A 17,491-nucleotide genomic window follows, 5' to 3' on the forward strand; every position below is an offset into this window, starting at 1 on the left:
GTTCTTGTATTGACTGAGTAACTGCTGCAGAATTCACATCCACAGATTAAACACAAGAATAACAATTACAAATCATCAAATGGTACAAAAATGAGATGAATGCATTCATCTTTAATAAAATCCATTTTAGATTTAGGTTTCTTTTCCATTACGGCTGCAACTTGTCTCCGACATTGCAACAGAAGTTATTGTAAATACAATACTGAGTTTAATTTGATCGACATATCATATACTGTATAATATAGGATTATAAATTTAGCATCAGAAGGCGGAACCAATTGAGCAATAAAATGCAGCTGGTAATTTAGAGCGATTGCAAAGTAGAACTGATGGCGCAGCTGCTAATGATGTGAATCTCATAACCAGACACATTGTTATCAACATTCCAACTTCTACGCAACATTGAAAGGATTCTCTAGACCATTAATAGGAGATTTTCATGCAAAAAAGTCTCAAACGAAACAAAATAGTATTTTACCTGAAACTGAATTATACCTTTTAATATAAGTATATGATTAAAATTCTCTGTTAAAATAAAATTATCTCGTACAAGAGAGTATTGTTTCACTTGTTTTTAACTTTCTCGAACACAAAGTGTAGAAAAAGTATGACAATCGTCCAAAAAATTCGAACCCGAGATTTTGAAGAATCGAAAAACATAGTTTTAAAAAATGTCTATCTGTCTGTCTGTTATAACTCGAAAATGTTTTGCGTAGACGGAGGAAATTTGGTATACGGTCTTTGCACCAAACTTGTAGATTTCTATCAGATTTTGAGCAAAGTCCGTTCGGAGGAAGTCTGTCTGTCCGGCTGTTCGAAAATAAGCACACGATAACTACAAAAGAAGAGATCTAGATGGATAAAATTTGGTGCACCGATTTAATATCTTTAGTATAGACGTTTACCAAATTTTGAGCGAAATCCAACAAGGGGTGTACAGTCTATCGGTCTATACTTTCGAAAACACGTTGTTGTTGTTGCTTATAATGGCACTTGCCATGCACAAGCTCACTGACGAAGTCAGCGATTTTAAGCCAAGGGAGCGTCTCTTGTTTTAGTAGCGCCAACTAGGGCCAAGAGTACGTCTTAGCTACTCACACATCTCATTCGCTTGCACAGCCCCTTTTTACCGGGGGGCACATTCACACATCTCACAGATAGAACGAAGGAAGAACAACCATGCCCGTACCGGGACTCGAACCCAGGACGCCCAGAACACGGGGAAGACGCGCTACCCCTATGCCAAGACGCCGGCTCGAAAACACGTAAACGTGATTAATCAAAAATGCAGTGATTTAAATATATCAAATTTGGTACATGATTTCGTGGCTGAAATTATAGCTTGATTTCGGTTGTGAACAACGCGTCTAAAAGCCAAAGTCGATTTTCGGATACTATTACCCACATGCCACGGATTAATCGCTAAAACACTAGCCAAACATCATATGATAGAATCAATAGAAATGCTGAATTCACGCCAGAAATTAAATCCGTTGTGTTTTCCTATTATGCATAGTCCAAGTGCCTATTTTTCAAAATAACATTCAAACGTACACTAAATGCTGTATTTTTTTCGTCCTGAAGATCCCAAACCTGTTTCTTTTAAAGAATTTTCACAATGCAATTATGCATTACTTAAGGAATACCTACCCATTGATTTTCTTATCAAATTCATTTGTGAAGGAATTTATCAAAAAATATCTAAGGAATTCAGAGTTTCAAAAGAATTATATCGAAATGTCAGAGACCAGCAGTTACTATCAAATCACCTACTTGCTTTAAATTATAATCCCTTATTTTCTCATCTAAGCTTATTAAAATTACCTTTTTCATACATTAATGTATGTATATAATTCATTCTTTATGAGGAGATTTCTTTTAACCCATTACGTGCATATTAAATGCATTTTAAGATGACATTTATTAGTGATTTTTTTTAAAAAATTTATTAGCATACAAAATTATTGTTGTTGCTTTCGAAAGTTTTGGTGTGCAACTCTCCTCCTTTTGACACATTTTTCGGACACTTATTCCTATTTAGTTGATTCTATCTCATATGAAGCCATATTTCGTTATGATCCGAAAACAAATCAGGTTCTTTGAACTGCTCTCAGATAAGCAATGTCATAATGAAAACATCTTGATTCCAGGCACGTTGCGTTTTCAAAGAGACCACCCACACCGGACAATGAACAATGGCAAACCTACGATTCAGTGGGTTCCGAATGGCTTTACTAGGCGAGATATATTGCGATATAAATATGTGGATGAATATCGTAACCCTTCTTCCTTGGTATCTGGAACCTATTCAGGCTGAAAATACAAATTTGTTAGTTCTTAACTTCTATACATTTGTCCAAACCAAATTGTAAACATTACATCTAAGTCTTCTGTATTCTTTAAAATACCTCTATTGTTTTTAGATAATTTCTATTGTATTTAAAAAAGATGGAACAGAATATAAAAATTATTATAGTTAAATATTCTCTTTCTACCTCTGTTATTTACACATTCACTGCATGAAAAAAAAGTATTGATGGACGCATGCTACCGTTAATTTAAAAATAACATTAAAGCTTGCTCAGAAATCTCAAAGACAAAGTGTTTTACAAAGCTGAAAAGCTTTTACAATGCATCCGTTTTTTTTTTTTTTTTGTATCAAATGACTTATTTAAAACGAAACAAGGGGCTATATAACCTATAATAACTAAAACAGACCTCGAAAGTTTGCCAAATGCGAAGAAAAATTCTTAAATTTAATAGATTTTTATCACAGTTTTATGAGACATTTATTCTTAGAGAATTATGAACTTTTAAGTCCATGAAATAATTTTCAATAATTAAAATATTTGTGAAAAATATGTTCCATAATAAATTGTCGAAGACAGAATTTGCTTGCGCTCAAAATTTTTCAGAAAAAAAGCCCCTTATATTAACAAACGTTACACCAATTTACTCCCAAAGAACATCACTTGATGATCATGCAAATAAAACGAATATTTTAATAGATTTACTGGAGTTATTTTACTTCTTATATTTTTAAAACATGATAACGCTTTAAAAAAACATTTTTAGTCTATTAGCAAGCACTGAAAAAAAGTATTCATAATAATGCTTTGATTTTGCATGATTTTTTTTTATATGAGTGTAATAGCATTTTTGGAAAATTTCATATCGATACGATGAATATTTTTTTAATCCTGTGCGTGAGCTTTGAAAATATTTGTATTGAGAAAATTGAGTTTAAAGTAAACGTTTCTGAGTGAAAAATCAATAGTGACCTTTACGTTTTGACTATATCATTTAAACTAATTAACGTACACACATGTATACCAAAAAATGCTCAGAAGGGTTTTGGGTATCAAATAAAATCTTAAAAACTTCGAAAAATTTAAAGGTTTTATATCCCTTAATTCAATATATAAATACATATTTCTTCTATTTCAGGCCATCTTTGATTGCTGCCCAAAAGCGAGAAAAAAGTATTGAAAAACCTATCTTACCAGAAACTGTCTTGACGGTGTCTGTGGCCGGTCAAATACAGAATGATGATGCTCCTGTAAATCCTCAGATCCCAATTCCAAACGGCAACGAAAGCGAAGAGGAAACTCCAGTAGCTAAAATTCCTTCAGAAGTTGCATCGACTCCTGATATAGAAATTAAAACAAATAGTAATCCAAGTCAGCCCGTTGAGTTTTGGCCTTCAGCAAATAGTCTTGGTGATGAAGAAGAAAAATGCAAGGCAGCCGAAGACAAGCCTCAAGAGCCCATAAGCACTATAAAAGCTGATGTCGATGCATTGTTTGATAAGATTGATGAAAAATCGAATGAATCATCAATCGATCAGCAGCAGCAACGTCCTATTGAAGATATTCTGCAAGCCTTGGACCAATTGGTTTCAGCACCTCGAGAAGTAGAAATCAACATTGATTGGGAAGCCCGAGGCTCTATCAACATACGAGAGAAGACGGTCCTCCCCTCCAATGCTTCTGACATCGGAAGTATCCTTAGCGAGACGGACGGATTGACAGAAGACAGGAAGCGTAGTATAGAGACCCTCTTAAAGGAAGTGGACGAATGTCTCCGAGTTCGTGAAGGTAGGATTTGTTTAAATATCTTTAATTGGTTTGGTCAAGGCCGAGTGTGAAATTGAGTTTCTATGGCATATTTTAAGCTTATTAATAATATTTTCAGAATATGAAACGGTTCTTAATCAAGGTAAGATGGTTATTTTAATCCTACAGTTCATCTTACAGCCATTTGGATACACGTTTTTATTTCGATTTATATGCTTTATATGATTGTTCCAAAGGGCAACAATGGGTTTTTGGAAATCCTTTTTTTTTAATGCTTTTTGATAAACATTTGTAGTAAAGAGGGATATATGGCAATAGTAGTACTAGAATTAGATTCAAACTAGAAACTTGGAAAAGTACCAACATGGCTGTTATATAAATTGTTCTGCCATTAAAAATATTACTAGAATATTTTTTCTTTTGCGTTGTAAAAATTATTTTGATAAAAAGAGACTTTTATTATTATAGAAGAGTTGTTATAATATGATTTGTGCCACTGGGATATTATTTAATTCATAATGCAACTATTTGACACATTTAATTTTTATTTATATTTTATGAAAAAATTAATTTAAAAGTTTTGATAATTTTCTTAAATTATATGCAGTTATTCAAAACATATATATTTTTGTAAAAAAAAAAATCATGCATAATAGGGTTAAATATATAGAAATACATTATAAAATTAAGCATATAATGGAATTTAGGCAGACATTACTACTTGTACAGCGATAAGAAAATTAAAAAAAAATTGTGTGAGCATTACAGAAAATACACCAATGGATCTTTAGAAAAAGGTGAAAGAGTGAAGAGAAAAGGTAGCAAAATGCACCAATGAAGGTGTATCTTTAATATGTATGCAGTTTGCTTACAAATTCTGTTCTCAGAAGCCTCACCTTTGCAGTTAGTGACAAAAATACAAATTGCAATGTACATCATTTTACGTTTGGTATAGCATCTAAATCCTCAAACTAAACTTTCTCTTGAATGATTATGCATTCATACATTATTCAATTAGTTAAGAGGGGTCGACGTATACATGCGAATCCAAATCTTCATTTTGGCGCGGCCGATGTGCAATTTTTTACTAATAAAAATGAAATCTTATTCTTTTTGTTGTGATTTTTGGTAAAATTTACTATGAAACCATTTGTATTACGGCCGACTTGTATATACGTCGTGGCATGACTTTAAAAAAAAGGAACTTGTGGGAACACAAAATTAAGTTCCAAAATTCATTTACACATACATTTATAACATCAACACATGGAGGTTTAAAATTCATACAATCCGTAAATATTTTTTAGGAATTTTAATTAAAAATATATAATTATATTAAATTAACAACCATTGTACTACCTTCCTAATCCCTATTATCTCTTTTAAAATCTTTTATTATTATTATTATCTTGGGTGCTGAACAGAAACTGAAAATTATCAGATCTTGATACAGCCATCCCGGAAACTATTTTTGGTGTTTATATATTTTCGATTATAACATTTCAATAATTGCACAGCTGTGTGAAACTGCGGATAGATTGCTCAGACTTAGTTCAATTACTTTTGTTTTAATTATTCCTATAATCAAAGTAATAGCTGTTTCAAATCTTAATTCCTATCTAGCTCTGACAACCAAAGGTCAGGCAAAAAAAAAAAAAAACGACTTTTATATCTCTTACTCGTTCATTTCCTCCTGTGCACGCTCAAAGTTATTAAACCAAAACTACAATCCTCCGGATTTGATTGTTTTCATTACTTTCAAGATATTCTTTACTTTCATTTATCTTTAACAATGATTTACTTTCCACTGTTCTTGGGAGGGGGGGGGGCGTTGGGGATTCACGTTTACATTTCGTGTTCTTCCAACCCTCTCGGCTTTTTCTTTTTTCCTTTTTAACTCCCTTGCGTTGAAAATTCCGTTTTTGTCAGATACTGAATTTCCATCCGCTCTTTGTGTCACTTCTCATCGCCATCGCGCCGCGCGCAGAAAGGTCAGTACCGAAATCGTGACGGACATCTGAGATGCGTTTCCATCTCATCAGAGCGCGCTCGCGTCCACAACAATAACAAAAATAAGGCAGAGCGGGATAGAACTTGACGCGGGCACTGTCCATTGTTCGCCACAACAAAAGGCGATGGATGAGCGGGCATCTCGGGCGGGGATGCTCATTTCGAGGCGATGCAAGGAGAGAAAGGGGCATGGAACGAAAAAAAAATAAAAACAGTGCGCTCAATGTTGTGACCGGGTGTGGGTAGAGATCGGAATGTGGACTCCCATCTCTGGATTTTACCTTGGAAAGGTCGTTCGGCAGAGAAGACGCCCACTTGAGAAGGAAGGGGCTTTCTCCTCATCAAACATGATGTCCTTTTAGGGAGAATTCCTTATCTTTTATGTAGGTGAAACCGGCCATCTGATATACATATTTATCAGTATAGTTTTACGTAATTCTGATTGCTACGAAAAGATCTGTAAATTCAGTGTGAAGGATTACAGTATTTTTCCCACCTTTGAACTTTTTTGTTTCACTGCTGCACTCATTTACGAAATCTCCATTCATCGGTCTATCCACGCATAGACAGATAATAATTACAGGAAGGAAAAGTATTTATTTATATTAAATGACAAAAATGAAAATTTACTTGCATATGTTTTTTAAATCAACTACTAAAAGAAAGACAATTACGGAGAAGAGAAATTTTGTTGAAGCAACTTAGAGGCCATTTTGGAGCCTAAATCAAAATTTTGAAGCGTGGTCTGATGACAGCATATCTTCCCCTTTCATTTATCATGCATCATCAGCGGAAAGCCAGTTGAACCCGACGGATTCAACTTGCAATAGATCCATTTATAAGATGTTTTTCGGTAAAATCAGGTTTTGAATTTGGAACTGTCCTATCCTGAAACCAAGTTCTTACCACCAAACGGTAATGCAATGTATTGGCAAATTTTGAAAAAGTATGTAATGCATAGGTATAATTAAACTAATTAATATATATAATCATTCATGTAATTAATAAATTATAAATATGAATTTACATGAAAAATTTTGAAAAAAAAATCAATTTGTTACGTTAAAATCTGAATGTATTTCTGGTGATAAAGATATCATGTCCCAGAATTCATACCAGGATCATTTCTTGTAAAGCAGATAAGAATGTGATATTATCCATAGAGTCTTGCTTCCTTTACAGCAAGAATAATGCAAGCAATATATCCGTTACATCAATAGATTAATTATGTGCTTAGTCAACTGCACAAGCATATTTATACCGCAAATTTGTGACTGTCCCCAATGAATAAAATTCAAAACCTCATTTTATCTTACACTGAGTGAATGAGTTCCAATTAAAAAAAAGTAAACTTGCAGAATTCCATTGCTTTCACAAATAAATAGAGAAAAATGCACTGTGAAAGAACCATTATAAAAAAGAATAAGTTTAAAAGTTAAATTTTTAAAAAATATGAAAGAAGTATGAAAAAATATGAAAGAAATGAAAAAAAAAATATGAAATATGAATAAAGAACGAGTTAAACAGGATTTGATTAAACAAGTATATATTTCCTGTTTTTCTGGTCTAAAATCCATAAAGAGAATTGACATTCGCAATAATGGCAAAAGGATGTTGTTTTGAGTATTTTATATTATGTCTTAAAAATTCAAATATTTTTTGGATTTGTCTTTTGGAGGATTTGTCTTTTCAGATTCGATTACTAATTTAGAATAGGGTGATGTAGGAAAATACCATTCTCTAAAGTTATATTTCAAAGTTATATGTGAAATTTATCTTTGGAGGAATATAGTATTGTGTTTTAGAGTGCTTTTCAATACAGTCTTAACAATTAGAAGATTATATAAGTTCTTATTGCTTTTATATAAATATATTTGCACATTAAATGATAAAGGTTGAAAAAAAAATTTAAAGGGTTTTTTGGGGGGAAGGGTAAAAAAGGATAGTTTTGGGGGGGGAGGGGGGATTATGAAAATATTTTTTAAAGATCCATATTATCTGTATTTGTTTTATTCTTTTGGGGAGATTTTAGGTTTATAAGTGTGTTTGTTACTTTTACCCCTCCATATATCGTTTCCTTTATAAACAAGCATACCTATTGCAATAATTCTCATGAAATGACTTCAGTAAAATTTCTATAGATCTACACCAACCATGATCTCTGAAACCCAATAAAAAATTCCCAAGTGAAAGGATCCTTTAAAAAATTCCCAGGTTAAAGGAGGTTTATCCAGTTTGATTAAAGGAGGTGGAAGTGGTTTGAAGATTAAAATTTTTACTCCCCCCTAACTTTCTTATACTTGGAAACTCTGAAGACAATTCAAATCAGAGGAACTGTCACCTCTTCATAAAGAATATCATTTGTAATGATGTTTATTCAATAACTGCAATAAAATGCAGGGGTTAAAAATGAATTTAACTTAAACTATCACCAAATTTAACAAACTTCGACTACATTTTAACCATAACTTGTGGCATCTGCTTGGGAAGCTCTCATAAATTGCTTCCTCTTTCAACTATTTCATCCTCAAAGCTTCAGCTTTTGGAAATTAGAGGTAAAAATGGAGAGGGTGGAGTCTCCAAGGGCTCCATGACCAAGAAAATTCCTTATATCTCCAGAAAAAAAATTCTCCACTTTATTTAAATTCAAGATGATTTCCAAATATACAGTTTGCTTTTCGTAACTGCTTTATCTTGCACTGTAAAGCACCTCTGAATCTACAGATATCAGAGGTGCTTTAAAATATATAAGCTGGATAAAACGTTTTACGATCAGGAGATGTCAACTTGGAGATGAGAGATCTTTACTCAATCTGAGGAGGAGCGAAGAAGGATTTTCGAGTTCAGATGCCGAAAGCCTTCCTAGCAGAGGGGTGTTTATTATATCGACAGAAGAATGCGATTGGGACCTTGAAATGCCGCTCTAATGGAACACAAGGGTTATCGGCACCTGGGATGGAGCTCACCTCCGAAACCGATTCCCTGGAGGGTGCATCTTATGAAGACACTAACGGACACGTGATCCAAATATGTTTTTTTCTCCTCCACCCCGTGTTTACTTGTTAATGGGGGTCATAAACCGCGAGGCGAGAAGCGAAGTGCAAAAAAATTTATTTGGATTTTCGAAACCTCTTTCTCTTTGAGTGAGTGGGTAAGTGTTATTTTCCATTAATGGACCGAACCGAGAGCCATTAAGAGGGAGATAAACCGCTTATCGACGAGTTTTTAACTGCTGAGGAAAATATTGTGGCTAATGACAGAGCAAAAGGGGTGATGTCCGCATTTCGCCATACAGACGAGGGGCCTCCTTTCAGCTCGGAAACTCTATCTTTACTATCTTTTCGAAAATGAAAGAAAAAATATATAGCAACGAATAAACAGTTTCACTTTTGTTTTCAAGTAAGAATGCTTCAATGTAACGGGAAAAAAAATCGCTTTTGTAAAAAACTTTCCAAGATTTTGGATGTTTCACAGTAAACACCTACATTTCCATAGTGTGATTTTTCTTTCTTCTTCAGATTAAATATCTTATGAAGCGAAACTTTTACGCTTAAAAATCGACATAGATACTTCACCATTAGGTAAACCTCAGGAAAATCTATTTGGTGAAAATCCAATTCCAGTTCATCAAAGAAATGAATGGGAATCATTTTGAGTATTGATTGAATAAAAAGATGTCTGCTTTTCTTCTTGTCTTTCGCTTGTCATATATATTTTGATGATACATCCTGCTGTTATTTGATAATGCAATGTCAATGCCTTCATAAAATTATTTTATTCTGAAATTTTCCATATAAATTCAGCAGACAACGTACTTTTTTGATATAAAATTATATGCTAGAACATTTTTTCTTTATTTACATTCAGCAATATTATAAACATGATTTATGAAATTTAACTCATCTTTTAAGAGTTTACAATATGATCAATATTTATATTTTGCAAGATCCGATTCTAATAGTTCTTATCTAGTTACATTTTCCGGCCAGACTTCCTTTTTATTTTCTAAGTGAATTTAGTTGAAAATAAATGTTACATATTTTAAAAAAACTATGCCCTATTACAAAAGCTCATTAAATTAAACATTCAGTTGGAGTATAAAAGTATGAAATCATCATAGACTAGACGAGTCATTATGTGGATTGGTAAATTTTAGCAGCATTTCCACTTATGCATATTGATATTTCATATTGATATGCATATTGATATCATGAATATTGATATGCATATTGATATTATGAATATTGATATGCATATTGATATTATGAATATTGATATTTCATATTGATATGCATATTGATATTATGAATATTGATATGCATATTGATATTATGAATATTGATATTTCATATTGATATGCATATTGATATTATGAATATTGATATGCATATTGATATTATGAATATTGATATGCATATTGATATTATGAATATTGATATTTCATATTGATATTATGCCTATTGATATTTCAAGCGTTGATTTTCGAAATTGAACATAATATTCGTTTCACAGTGTTGTGTTTTAGAAGCCGATATCTTTAATTTCGCAAAAATTTAAGAATTTAGATAATTTTACAAATAAGAAAAATAAGTTTATATATATTGGGTTGGTGCATAATTACCAGGCGTTTTTTAAACGATATTATCAGGCGTTCTTGAACACTATTTATTATGAAAAAGGAAACATAAAAATTCAACAGTAAAATTTTTAAGCATTCCAGTTGCCAAGTTTTCATCTTCTTCCACGGCTGCTAAAAGTGCCTGGTAGGCGAAATAGGATGGCCTACCCCTCCCTGGCTTAACTGCGCTGCTTACCACCCTTTCTCAAAGTGGTACAGCATAATATGACAAACATGAGTATGGTTATCGACAAATATTTTTATAACTTAAAAGAATACTTTCATTCATAAATTTATAAAATATTTAAATTTTTATTAAAATATAACACATTATAGAAACGCCTGATAATTATGCATCAGCCCATTAAAAATAAGATTATACTCTTCTATAGTCGGTTATAATGATTCGAAAATTGCACCTACGAAATCGCAATTCGGAAAATAAAATGGATATATTCACTTTTGATTTAAAAAAAAAAAAATCTTCTCTTTTACAGCTTTTCGTAAATTTTTTGCTACACCCAGAAGGTGTCATCTCTATGTCATTTAACTGTAAACACCATCAGGTCTGTTTACCCCAGTGAATTAATAAATATAATCCAATCCAGCCAATCGATCAAATGCCCACAGCAAATGGTTGCAACTGACTTCAAAATTATTCTAAATAATACAGAAAACAACTCGGCTATTTTCAACTCTTCAAGTGCAATTTCATTGTCAGCAATATCATCGAGGTTGCAATTTTTTCCCCATTTATGGGTCAGTGAGGTCTGACTTTGGTATGTGCAACCAGGCGTTATATCTCCACAAGAATTGCCTCTTAAGTGCGCGGTATTACCCTCTCCTCCCCCGAACAAGAACAAGCTCTGCTCACCACCGAACAAAAGAAAGCGAAGCCGCAACACAAAAATAAAAAAGAGGATTTCTTTCTCATCTTTTCTACTTTTTTTCCTTCCCTTCCTTAGGTATCAAGAGTATCGTGCTCACGAGTTGCAGCAGCCCGTGACGAAAAATGATAAATCGCTCCGCGCTACACTAAACATGTGTAACAGAAAAAGAATAACCGAAATGATGAATTTGTTTTTGCTAGTGAAACAATGTTCTGCTCGTACCGGAAAAAATAATCTGCGAATTGTCTCTATTTAGAATGGGTAAATACGCTTATAGATTTCTAATTCGACACATTTTTGTTAATAGAATTCGAACAATCAATCAAGACATGGAAAGTGTTTACCCTAACAGAGAATAAAGGAAGTGAAATGGTACGGAGTAATTTCATTTGAAAAATCTCTTTCCTATAAGTTGCTCGATAAATTTTGTGAAACGGAAAAATAAAATGATAGCGACATATGAGCAAGTCCTTTTAATAACAAGCTCCATATTTACAATTTTTTTTTTCATAAATTCGTCTTTACGCTTTGAAAGCGTCGTCTATTAGTGCAAATTCGTGTAATAGGGAAAGACATGAATTCTCAAAAACTTTCAAACAACCAATTAAGAGTATTTGAAACGTGCTTAAAAGCCAAAATCCTAATGTAAACAAGTCATTTGCGTATATGTATTTTTCGTCAAATAACCTTATTCAACCAAAGCTAATTCAATTAAATTTTACACATTTATATATATAAAAGACATGAGGAAGAAAGCAATTATGAGAACGAAATTCAATTACAGTACACTCCCGATTATCCGCGGAATCGGGTGGCGCGGCCGCCGCGGATAACAAAAATCGCGGATAATCCGAAAAAAGCTAAAAACGGGTATAGCAAAAGAGAAAACAGTCATTCCAACTTTGAAAAATCGTTTTATGTACAATAAAATGTAAAATAAACAGCAGGAAATGTTTAACTAAAGCTTAATATTTTATTATATCACTCAAAACTAACCTAAAATGCATTTTGTTAATGAAAACAGAAAAGTGCTTTGAACTTACGAGAGGCGTCAAGGATACACAGAAAAATTAATACATATGTACTATAATGTATTATGTAAATACAAAAGCATAACTGCAAAACTACTCCTTTTTGAAGAAATCAGTCATTTGTGTTTGCTTCTTTGCTTGGAAGCAAAAAAAACTTAGTGCGGCAGGCGCGGATAAACCGCTCCGCGGATAACCCGCCCTCGGATAATCGGGAGTCTACTGTACCTATTCAAATAAATAGAAATAAAAATTTTCCTTTTTTGGATTGTGAACTATTCTAACCCTTTTTTTTTATTTTATCGTAATACATCTATTGAAAATGCTTTTATTGGCCACAAACAAAGTACTTATTTAATCAAACTTAAAAGAAAATTGAAGTCAGCCACTCAACGAAGACAATTTATTAAATTATTCAACATTTATGAAGAAAATTTCCAGTACTAAAATAACAAATATTAGTGACTTATGGAATAAATTAGCAATCAGAATTTTTAAAAATTCGTCTGATTTTTATTCATAGGGGGATTATAAAAGAATATCACGATCTTATAGGGCAATTAAAAGAAAGCAAAATAAAATACAAAACAAACTATAGTTGAAAGTTTAAATTCAACACAATTATATAGGTCTATTAGGAGATCCACCAAAAGTAAAAGATATGAAAACGATACAATGACTCGTCCCTTACTTTTACAGCATTTTTGATGTGACACTTTGAAAGCCTGCAGATATGCATGTCTTCGTCGTCAGTTGATAGCAATACTGTTTGATGCAGCCTCAGAGAATAAAAAAAATTAAGTGTCCCCATGCATATCAGCATCTTTTCAAAGCTTCACGCCAGGCACGCAGAAAAGATTGAGAAATGATTTATCGCACAACTTCGATATCCTTCGTATTTCTGGAAGGGCTCATACTGAACTCGATAACTGCATTAAATTTAAACTCAAAACTGTTTATTTTTTTAATTCCCGGTGAACAACAAGGCTGTACTTTGTTTCGTTTTCTTTTAGCAGACCTGCGAAGGTGAAAATCTTAAACAACAAAACGGTTTTTATAATGTTTAATACCAATATAATTGTTTTGTTAAAAAATATTTCACATGAACGGATTTTAATTCCGAGAAACGCCGGATTCATCAATTGGTGACGAAATAAATTGTAATTAACAAAATTGATATAAATATCAATAGTTTAAAAATTTGATTTTCATTTGAATTTTTTTGGCGAGTTTTGTTGGTTGGTGACTTTACCAAAATCAATGGAACAGCTGAAGATGTAAAATTGAGGAATAACGTATATGGCATTTTCTATGAATATTATTAGTTAGTAACCTCGAACACCAAAATCAGAAATGTAGACGGAGTTTAAAATCCGAACAAAATAAGCAACTTGTATGAGTAGTTCCCAATAAATTATTTAAGTTCGTTCAATATCCAGTTTCGCGTTTTTAAATTGAAATTTTTAGGATGCATCTGAGGAATCGATATCTAAATAAATTACAAGGAAAAAATTCAGTAGGCAAAAATATACATATGTATACTTAAAATAATGATGTTAGTTTTAATTTGGAGGAGAAATGTTATATCACGCTCATCAAGTAGTATTCATTAGTCACAATGTTGATTCTGTGAAATTTTAGTTAAAAAAAATTTAGAAGAGTATTTTACTGTGTGAGCATTTTTTTTATGTTTTTATTTTTATTTTTTTATTTATTTATTTATTGTCGAAATGATTTTCTCCGTCATTAGACATTGTTTTCATTACCACAAAGTTCATAATTTTTTTTGCGGCATTTAAAAGATTTAATCTTGCATGATTGTCTATCGACCACAAATGCTTCAAAACAAACAACTACTAAAGTCACCGACCGAATTGCTATTCAACAAACAGCAGCAGAGCGTAATGTCCAATTACAGCTATTTAGTTTTATTTAATGTAGAATCATTTGTAAATAAGGGATTCGAATTCATTCTTTTTGCAAAACAGAATTCACTTCGGAACACCCTAACAGGATTCGATGCAACGAATTCCGAAAATAGTTCGAATCATGAGAGCCATTGTTTTCTCACAAATCCTAAAAATTTTCTGCAATCGAAAAGTAATGAACGGGTATGGAAATGGGAAAATCTGATTTGAATTTTGGAGAGAGTCTGTAATAACACTGATTAAATCCGTGATCTGATCCTATTCGAAATCAAAAAATCAATAGCTGCAGGTCAAATTGGATGTGTCAGTGGACTTTGGGCAAGCGAGACGCTTTCTCCGCTCCCTTGAACCAAGTGTTTTGGGCAGGAATCGTGGTCCGCGGAGCACGACCCATGTCCTGCCCTACGACACATTCGTCCGAAAAAGAATTCGCGCATCCTCTCTTCGATTCACTCGAAGACGTCTCGGATATTTCGGGCAATGTTTTTTTTTTTTTTTTTCCCCTCAGCCCTGCCGCTTTTGACCCTGCTCAAGTAAGATGTAATTATCTTCTTTTTTTCTTACATAAGGCTGAGTTAACAGCTTCTAGATATGAGAATTGTAAAGGGAAAACACAAAATGAGAAATATACCATATCGCAAGACTCCTAAATATGAAGGTTAAGTTAAAATATAAGTGAACCTTCTTAATTTTCATTTGAGATCAAACTACAGCACGTTCTGATGAGTTGGCTCTAATGGTGTCTTAGCATCAGGATACATCCAAGATTTCTAAAAAAAATTATTCAGAATGTAGATAATATTAAAAGAAAATTATCAGAGCAATGCCTATTTTCAATTATTAATCTCAACCATATGCCTTCTTTAAGACTTATCACAGAAAAATATCATCAATAAACCACAAAAAAAAAAATTTTAAATGGAAAAAACTTGTAGTGTCTTTTCGTATTGTCTAAATCAGGAGTTGACACACAACACAATTTGATAAGCTTGAATTTTAAGTTCTTTTCATTCGCCATAAATTATGTTATGTCTTGAAAAATAGTATCATTCACAAGAATTTGCAAACTATAATAGTTTCCCGTAGACTTTATTCTTAATTACATTGATTTTTTTGTATCGATTCTACAACAAGGAAAAATTTTCTTAATTTCTTCATAATTATATAACAACTTCCATTTGAAGAGCATCTTGAATCACAAATGAGTTTCGATGTGTCTCGCCTTTGTTTTTTCATGTGCCATCTTCAAATTATGTTCGAAACTACGAAGATAAAAGAAATTTCTTTTCAAATTGAATTTAATTTTCACCCAAATTATGTTAGAATAATTCACCTTAATTAAGCCAAGGCGCTGCACACCTCTTAAAAATCAAGCTGAAATCTGTATCCAAAACATTTGTTGCTTTATACATTCGTGGGATTGTTTAAGATAATTTCTTTATTTTCTCACTTTTAAAAACCGAGCCAGTATCTTTCCTACATTCCTTTTCTACATTTTTATATCTTTTCTACATCCCTGTATACTTTTTACATATTTTGATAATCATTGGCTTTTATTAAACAATTTATAAATTGAAAAAAATGCCATCTAAAAAAATTATTATGTTTTATAGAAGATAAAGGTTTTGCAGTCAGTAAAGGAATACGTTAAAAAAGAAATAGCAGTTACTCAACCTTGTCTCTTCTGAGACTTTATTAACTTTATGTATATTTAAACATGGCTTTTGGAAATCTGTAGATTTGGTATATAATGGAACACATATTCATTTTTTATAATAAAGCAACTGAGCTCAGAATTCGATAATCAGTGCAGCTTATCATTTCACTGACCGGCAAAAAGTCATATTGCTACGCTCACATATAATCATTATTATACGAAGCCATATAAGTTTGAAAAGATCCTTCAGCTCATTTTTAAGCAAAACCGAGCTTTATCCAGTCAGATATAGTGCTAGAACAAAATCCTATAAAACTGCAATCTGCATGTTTTAATTTATTTCTAATATACTGAACGTCACACAAAAAAACAGAATTCGGTGAAATTGTCTTCATAATTTAATTCATTTCTAATGCACTAACATTATACGAAAGGCAGAATCTATGAGAGTATCATCTTCATAGATTAACTTAGTTCTAATAGACTAAACATCACACAAATTTCAAAATCCAATAAAATTATCACCTTCATATATTATTTTATTCCTAATACTCTAAACATCATACAAAAAGCAGAATTCTGCGAAATTATCTTCATGTTTTAATTCATTTATAATACACTTAACATCACACAAACGGCAAAATCTAGTGATATTATCATCTTTATAGATTAATTTATTTCTACTAGACTAAACATCATACAAATGGCAAAATCTAACGAAATTATTTTCATAGATTATTTTATTTCTTATACACTAAAATCACACAAATGGCAGAATCCAATGAAATTAACATCTTCTTAGATTATTTTATTTTTTATACACTAAAATCACACAAATGGCAGAGTCCAATGAAATTATCATCTTCTTAGATTATTTTATTTCTAATACATTTAACATCGCACAAATGGCAGAATCTAGTGATATTATCGTCTTCATAGTTTAATTTATTTCTAGTAGACTAAACATCACACAAATGGTAAAATCTGATTTTAACATCTTCATAGATTAATTTATTTCTAGTAGGCTAAACATCGCACCAATGGCAGAATCAAATTAAATTTCAAAGCTTATAAATTCATGTCCTTTCCTTTCTGATGGGAGGTCCAAAATCTTCATCAACTGCAGATGGCTTAACCAGTCGTCTGGTCGAAGGAAGGTCAAACGACAGAGGTAGACGGTCTAACCTGCCACAGGTGTCACTCTCCATAACAGAATCGACTCATCAAGTAAAAAGGAAACAGATCGCCGGAGGTCAATCTTCTCCATCCATCGTCTGCCACTGG

The 17,491-nt window shown here is 32.3% G+C and overlaps 1 protein-coding gene across 3 annotated transcripts in view; it reads left to right on the top strand.

Moving 5' to 3' along the window:
• LOC129965436 (mucin-2-like) overlaps nt 1-17,491 on the top strand; it is a 336,199-nt gene that overhangs the window by 166,237 nt on the left and 152,471 nt on the right. For all 3 annotated transcript variants that reach the window (XM_056079298.1, XM_056079297.1, XM_056079299.1), the window contains exon 5: nt 3,448-4,097. In XM_056079298.1, coding sequence (XP_055935273.1) covers nt 3,448-4,097 — 650 coding nt within the window. The remainder of the gene's footprint in view (nt 1-3,447; nt 4,098-17,491) is intronic.

The sequence above is a fragment of the Argiope bruennichi genome, chromosome 4 (assembly GCF_947563725.1).
Source record: "Argiope bruennichi chromosome 4, qqArgBrue1.1, whole genome shotgun sequence".
Classification (NCBI taxonomy): Eukaryota; Metazoa; Arthropoda; class Arachnida; order Araneae; family Araneidae; genus Argiope; species Argiope bruennichi.